Here is a 7,452-nt window from a genome sequence, read left to right on the forward strand (position 1 = left end):
CCCTCTCTGATGGGCGCAGACTGCCTGTTCTGAGTGGCGTACGCTGATCTGAGTTCTCGAAGATACTCTTCCCTCCATGTTCCCCAAAATCGGTTAAGCAGTTGTTTTCGCTGCCTCCAGAGTACGCGAAGCTCCTCCGGTGTGGAAGCGAGCGTGTCCCCACCCGTCGGCGGAAGTGTCTTCAGCCGCCTTCCAACTAGGATATTGGCCGGCGTCAGCGGGGTCCCCTCTCCGACCGCGTCGTGCACAAACGTTAATGGCCGCGAATTCAACACGGCCTCTACCTCAATCAGAACGGTGGTCAATTCCTCTGTGTCCAGACAGTTCCTTCCGATAGCCTTTCTTAAAGACACCTTTACCGAGCGCACAAGCCTCTCGTAAAATCTTCCCCACCATGGGGCTCTCTCGACAATAAACCTCCACTGGATACCCGCGTTCGCAAAGTGGTTGACTACGTCTGGGTGGCGCAACGTCTTCCACAGTTCCGTGAGTTCCTTCGACGCTCGTTTGAAGGTCAACGCATTGTCGGAATAAATTACGCGGCACAGCCCTCGGCGCGACACAAATCGACGGAAGGCAAAGAGAAAGCTCCGGGTCGACAGGTCTGGAGCCAACTTCAGGTGCACAGCCCGCGTGACTGCACACGTGAACAGCACCACGTAGGACTTGCATGTGAGGTCCTTGCCCTTGACGTAGAGGGGGCCCGCAAAGTCCGTGCCGACTACCTCGAAAGGGTCCGCTCGTGTTGTCCGGGCACCCGGCAGGGGTCCCGTGGGGGCACTCGCGGGGGTCGCGATAAAGCGCTGACAGGTCACGCAGGCACGCACCACTTTCTTCACCAGCTCTCGGCCCCGCAGAATCTAATACTGGTTACGGAGCTGCACGAGAGTATCTCTGACTCCCGCGTGCAGCAGCTGTCGGTGCGCGTCGATTGCCAGCAAGGCTGAATATCGATGCTGCTTGGGCAGGACGATCGGGTTTCGTTCGTCATACGTCATGCTGACGGACTGCAGGCGAATTCGAATGCGAAGTACTCCACGCTGATCGATGAATGTGGCGAAGTCTTGGAGCGGTGAACCAGGCGGGGTCTTCGTAGAGTTGGTCGCGCGGCGAAGCTCGGTGGCGAACGCCGAGCGCTGCGCCTCCTTCATCCAGTGAGTTCGCGCTGCCTCGATCTCCTCGGCTGTCAGTGGTCCCGTTCGTCTTTCAGTTGACCTGACGTTGTGGAGAAATCGAAAAATCCAAGCCGTTGTTCTGATGATCCTTGAAGCAGAGCTGAATCGCGAGATATCGATCAACTCTGGAATGGGCGTTACTGTGACTTCAAACGCTTCTGCTCTCGATCCTCTCTCCTCGAGGGCGTCTCGAGGGAGTTCTCCGCACCTTTCCTTGGGCCATTCTGTCGCTGGCAGTGGCAACCAACTCGGCCCCGACCACCACAGTGAACTGGAGACCAACTGGAATGCGGTCAGACCTCGTGTCATGAGGTCAGCGGGATTTTCTTTTCCCGGGCAGTGGTGCCACGTCGCGCCTTCACAATTTCTCTGGATCTCTTGCACTCGATTCTTGACGAACAGCTTCCATCGGGAGGCCTCTCCCCTGATCCAGTAAAGCGTGATCATTGAATCCGTCCTGAAGTGAACGTCCTTCACCTCAAGCTCAAGACAGGTTTGAACGTATTTGGACAGCCTTGAGGCGATCAAGCTGGCCATCAATTCCAATCTCGCCAGTGTGACAGTCTTGAGGGGCGCAACTCGGCCTTTTGCGAGCAATAACGTCGTCGTCGTCGCTCCTGTGTCGTCGGTAGTGCGAAGGTAGACCATGGCTCCGTAGGCAGCGGTGCTGGCGTCGGCGAAGATATGCAATGATCGGTGGGTCACCTTGCCTTGCAATCCGTCGTCGCAAAACCTTGGGATCTTGACCCTTTCTAGCTCGACAAGTTCGCTGCACCACCCGGTCCACTCGTCTTGCAGGTGATCTGGTAGCACATCGTCCCAGTCCAGGTTTAGTTTCCAGATTTCCTGGAACAAGATCTTGGCTCTCACGACGAAGGGTGCCAAGAATCCCAGAGGGTCGTAAAGGCGAGCTGTCGTTTGCAACACGAAGCGCTTCGTATTTTCTTGGTGGCGAGCAGTCGCCATCACGTGCTCCGGCGAAAACATGAGACTGTCCTCTTTGGGTTCCCAAGTCACTCCGAGCACCTTGAGCACGTTCGCGACTTGTCCGAGTGGTTTTTGGCCTGCGCCGTCCTCCTCGAACACCTCCGCTAGTGATGCGCTATTTGAACCCCACTTGTGGAGTCTCATACCGGCCTGCCTAAACACCTCGTTCGCCTCGGCGTACAACTTCGTTTACCCCTGTCAGACGGGCTAGTTCAGTGTCACTACAAGCGAGTGCACTTCGCCCTTAGTGCCATTTCTGTAGTGTGCCACACGGCTCCTTCCTGAGGAACACACTTCGCTTGGAGTGAGTTCGACGAACTCACTTCGCTCGATCGAGCGCGTGGAATCAGTAGGAGTGTTTCAACAGTAAAACATAACAACACAGAAACCAAAAGCGTGGCGTAAGTTTTATTTTATTAAGAAAAAGAAATTAGTGAAAGCGACATGTAAAAGAGTGACATTGCAAAAACAAAATAGAGGGGTGGACTTGGAGTTTAGGCTGATCTGAATCAAGATTAGCGGAGCGCTGAATTGATAAAAGACGACGACAACGTCAGTCATTCATGGCTGTCTTGGTTAGCAGAGAATGATAGAGTCTGCTTTCGTTTCGTCATGTAATTATTCGAGACAACACGATAATTAGGATCTGATTAGGCAGTGTCAGGGCCTCCTCGTAGACTTCCGTGGAACGAAGTGGAACGCCAAAGTTGGATATGCTTCGTTCTTTATATTGGCTTGCGATGATCGATCAGAATCATCCAATTGGCGTAAAAATCGTTCATTAATGCAACGTTGTTTGAGAGCACAGCTCCTAGGCACCCCTTCCTGAATTAAGCGGCGTCGGCGTAACCGCGCGTTGCATTAAGGGCTGTTTCCCAAAACGACGTCACACGTGACGTCACGCGCGTCGTCACGTGTGACGTCACGAGGGTAAAATTTTTCCGCTAAAATTTGCGGTAAAAGTTTTTGCTTAGTTTGGCGGAAAATTTTTCCGCTAAATTTAGAGGAAACATTTTACCCGTGTGACGTCACGTGACGTCACACTTAAAATTTCAGATGACGTGTCATGTGATGTCACACGTCAATTCAGTGGGAAAATTTCCCCAATAAATTTAGCGGGAAATTTAGCGAAATTTTTACGCTAAGTGGGATGGGAACAGGAGAGGAGGATGGGAGGGTACGGAGGGGTAGCAGCTGGCATACCCTCCCCGTCGTACCCTTCCTCGCTCCTCTTCAAGAGCTTCACTCCAATTCGGCATTTCAGAGAATTGTAAACGTCAATTTTTTTAACGTGTCTTTGTTAAGGGGTATCGAAGCCGAGTGGGCTAGCTCCCACCTGATCGGAGTACGTGGAGAGAAAGCTCGCGCTGGAGAAGGAGAACCCAGTGATCCTGAGCTCAATCCCCAGCCCTGCCCGATGAACACACTTCCAATGAAGTGAGTTCGGGGAGCACACTACGCTCGCTCCGGTAGACCAAGTGTGTAATCTCGATAGCAGTGTTCAATGAGTTAAAATAATAGAAGAAATTAACGCTGCGGTAAAATTAGTATTATTTTGATAGGACTAATATTAGATGCGCACTTGTTTTCTGTTGGCAGGAAAGTAGTGCATTGTAGAAAAACAAGCGGCTAATCTAGTTTCCAGCCTTGGCCCCTGCGCGACGGCCGACGAAGTCCAGGAGGCACCTGCACGACTCCACCAGGAATCTGAAGGTGGCAGGAGAGACGCGAAAGGCTTTCTTGAAGTAGAACTCGCCCAAATGGGGCAAGGTGCCTTCGAACCACCGTTCGTTCCTCTGGAAAGTCCACCGTTGTCGACTGATCACGGGTAGGTTGTCGGTCATGAGAGTGGCTATGGTGAAGGCATTGGCCTGCAGCTGCTGATCGATGTCACTTGAAATTCTTGCCTGTGCGTCGGCATCAAGGTCCAGCTACCTCTTATTTGAAAGCCGTTGGGCTCTCACAGAGAAAAGTGCCCCAAACATGCGCTTCCACTCTCCAACATTGCGGATATTGCCCTCCAGCTCGTCCTCCACACACTCCATGATGTTTCATTGTGGCGAGTGGCGAGTGGCCGAGTGGGCTCGCGCACACCAGCTCGGAGCACGCGGAGCGAAGGCTCGCGCTGTAGAACCCAGGAATCCTGGGTTCAATCCCTACTTCTGCTCGTTTCGATCTGTACTCCGTTTCACCTTATGTTGTACCGCAGACAAGGCTAGACGCGCGAGCTCATAGCGTTGGGAGCTACTCTTAACGCACGAGAGCTTGTGCCGCCTTGATATGCCCTAGAGCAAGGAGCTCGCGCTTGCAGCCTTTTCTGCGGTACATCATAAGTTGAAACAGAGTATCGTACCGGCGTGCGGACGTGTATCACTGGCTTGTAATGGCTGATCGTAATGATGAAATTGGATTTAAATTTGGATTAAAGCTTGTGACTTAGCGCAACAATGAGTGATAACGTGTTTCTAATAAGACGACGAAGTTACTTATGAAAAAATGCGTATGCACTGTAATATGTTGCGTGCCCATTACTTACCCATCGTTATTGCCATCATTTTGGAGTGACACTAAGTTCTCCCGTGTAGCACCAACACACTTGGAGTGTGTTTCGATGGGTTGAAGTGCACTCGCTTGTAGTGACACTAAACTAGCCCGTCTGACAGGGGTATTAGCCTCGTCTTCGTTGCTCGCTCCGGTCAACAGATCATCAACATACACGGACTTGCTTAATTGTTCGGCCGTTGTTGGGTATGTGTTCTCCATCGCCGCGAAATGGTGCCGCAGGGTAGCCGCCAAAAGGAACGGGCTCGACGTTGCACCGAAAGTCACCCTCGTCATTCGCCAGGTCTCTACCTCTGGTACCGGTTGATTTTGGAATCGGCGGTTCCTTGTACCAGAGGAACCGCAGTGCGTCACGATCCTCAGCCTTGACTCCGATCTGCAGGAAAGCCTTCTCCATATCCGCCACTAACGCTACTCGGTGCGTCCTAAACCTCAGAAGTAGGGCGACGAGATCTGGACACATGTTCGGTCCACTCTCCAAGTTTTCGTTCAGGGATTTACAGTTTGCGCCGTGAGAGGAAGCGTCAAGCACAATCCTAAGTTTGGTGGTGCTGCTGTTCTCGCGGAGAATAGCCTGGTGGGGCATGTAATACACCCTTGCTGCACCTTCGTTTTGTGTTTCTTCATCGACCCTCTCCGCCATGTCGTTGACTTGGTATTGCCGAATCGCTTCGTCATACTTCTGTAGGAGATCGGGATTTTTGGTCAACTTATTACGTAGATTCTCCAACCTCCTTCTTGCCACCTCCATGTTGTCTGCCAGCCTTACGTCCGATTTCCATGGAAGGCCCACTTCGTATCTACCGGCGGTTTTCGTAATGTTGGCTTCGAACTCTCGTCTCACGGCGCTGTCCGAGGGATCCTCTACTGGCGGGTCGGTAACTCCCCACGCTTTCTAGCTCCCAGAAATGTCGGAGAACCGATGTGGCTTCTAGATCCTGCAGCGTTGCTATTAGCACGGTCGCCTGGGAGCAACTCACGATGGTCGATTCCGAGCCTGTCCGTCCCTGGACCGCCCAACCGAATGCAGTTTCTACTGCAGTCAAACATCCGCTAAGTCTATGAATTCTTCCTGTGATGCACCGCCAGTAGTGGTCTGATCCCAGCAGTATGTCGACGCCGCGTTGTTCCAGTCCGGTCATGTTGTCTCCCACGGGACAGCCAAGTTCCTCTAATGTTGCCACGATGGCTTCATCTGGGCTCGGAAGGTCCTGCTCACATATGGTAGGTGTCTCGAGAGCGTCGATGTCATATCTTTTGTTGTAGTGTTGGTCTCGCAAAGTTACTTGAACCCTGCGAAACGTACGTTCAGTGCTTTCGCCCCCGAACACGCCTATTGTGAGGATCTCTGTCCCGAGGAATTTGCAGTCCAGTCGCTGAGACAGTTCTTCAGTTATGAAGGAGCGCTGACTGCCGCTGTCGAAGATAATACGGGCAAGCTTCCTTCTCTTTGTACCTTCTGCCCACGCAGTAACCGTTTGTAGGAGCACTGCCGGCTTGCTGTTCCTACCACGCACACGCATAGCGACCGGTGGTGCCGGTTCCTTCGGTTCTGTCTCATTCGATCTGGTGGACGTTTTTCCCGGCGCGTAATTCGGGTCGCACATAGTGGACGCGTGCCTGCTTTGACATTTGCCACAGCTGGGTGCTCCTCGACATAATCTTGCCATGTGATTGGCCTTCGTGCAGCGGAAGCACCTCCGGTCTGCTTGCAACCTACGCTTCTTCTCCGCTAGCCCGATTCTTGCGTTACATTCCGGTGTTCCGTGCGCTTTTGACTTGCAAAGGAAGCACTCTAAGACGTCCACACTGCCGTGCAATGCCGCCGCGGTGGAACTGCGAGTCTGAGTGTTGATCGTTGACCTCTTCACAGAGCCATGCGTCAGAGAAGAAGGTCTGGGCTTACCGACGGCGTCTTCCAGCTGGTGTTTTGATGTCCTTTCGCGGCTCTCCACCTCGATGCGTAGAAAGTCGAGGAAAAACTGCAGAGCCCTCAGGTGTACTTGCTGTGGGGCGGATTCCAAACTGGCGTCTGTCATTGATGCCCTTGCGGCGTTGGCATTCCCGGTCTCCTCCGCCGACATCTTCCGGTTGAAATCGAGAGTGATATCTCTCGGTAGCACTCGCAAAAGAACTGTGTAGAGCATAGCTCCATACGCCTCTTCGCCCACCCCTAACGCTCTAAGGCCTCTGATGTGCGCCTGTAGAGTGTCGTATAAACGCCGTAGGGCTCGGGTGTTCCGTTGTGGTGGCACTGGCTGTATGTCCATGCGACCTTCCATGTGGTCCTGGATAAGCGTCTCTTGCTTCCCGAACCGCTGCTGCAGGAGCTCGATGGCGTCCGCCTAACACTTAGCGGTCGGCTGCAATCCACCGATGGCGGCTGCTCCATCGCCGGTCAGCGCTGATCGCAGATAGTTGAACTTTTCTGACGGCGTGAGTTCCGGATTTGGATGAATGGCGGTATCGAATTGCTGCCAGGAGGGTTGCCAGTCCTTTAGGTGCCCGTTGAATTGGATTAGTTTCAATTTTGGGAGTTTGATTTTTGATGTCACCGAGGATCCTCCGTTCCGATCTCCGCTCGATGGTCCCCTTGCTGGGTGGCTGCCCTCCACGCTCTTCATCTTTTGTTTAAGTTTGGTGAGGTACGTGACGATCTTGTCCGAATACTCGATCGCATGACTGAACTCTGCTTCTGCATCTTGCCCCGTGATCAGAGGTTCGATCG

The 7,452-nt window shown here is 53.0% G+C and overlaps 1 protein-coding gene across 1 annotated transcript; it reads right to left on the reverse strand.

The window, feature by feature from the left end:
* Positions 1-1,206: 1,206 nt before the first annotated feature.
* LOC120847841 lies at positions 1,207-2,306 on the reverse strand. The gene is made up of 3 exons (XM_040219745.1): positions 1,538-2,306; positions 1,384-1,457; positions 1,207-1,275 (listed from the first exon to the last, which is right to left on the reverse strand). Exons 1-3 carry the CDS (start codon positions 2,304-2,306, stop codon positions 1,207-1,209), a joined length of 912 nt encoding a protein of 303 aa, XP_040075679.1.
* Between the last annotated feature and the right edge of the window lie 5,146 nt (positions 2,307-7,452).

Source organism: Ixodes scapularis, unplaced genomic scaffold (assembly GCF_016920785.2).
Source record: "Ixodes scapularis isolate PalLabHiFi unplaced genomic scaffold, ASM1692078v2 PGA_scaffold6__148_contigs__length_123643588, whole genome shotgun sequence".
Taxonomy (NCBI): Eukaryota; Metazoa; Arthropoda; class Arachnida; order Ixodida; family Ixodidae; genus Ixodes; species Ixodes scapularis.

Bases quoted from the DNA above. Each gene is read 5' to 3' on its own strand.
- LOC120847841 (XM_040219745.1), bottom strand. From the start codon at position 2,306: ATGAGACTCCACAAGTGGGGTTCAAATAGCGCATCACTAGCGGAGGTG. The intron at 1,458-1,537 runs GTGAAGGCGCGA...ACCGCATTCCAG, and splicing joins GCAAGAGATCCAGAGAAATT to TTGGTCTCCAGTTCACTGTG. The intron at 1,276-1,383 runs GTGCGGAGAACT...CTCGCGATTCAG, and splicing joins ACAGAATGGCCCAAGGAAAG to CTCTGCTTCAAGGATCATCA.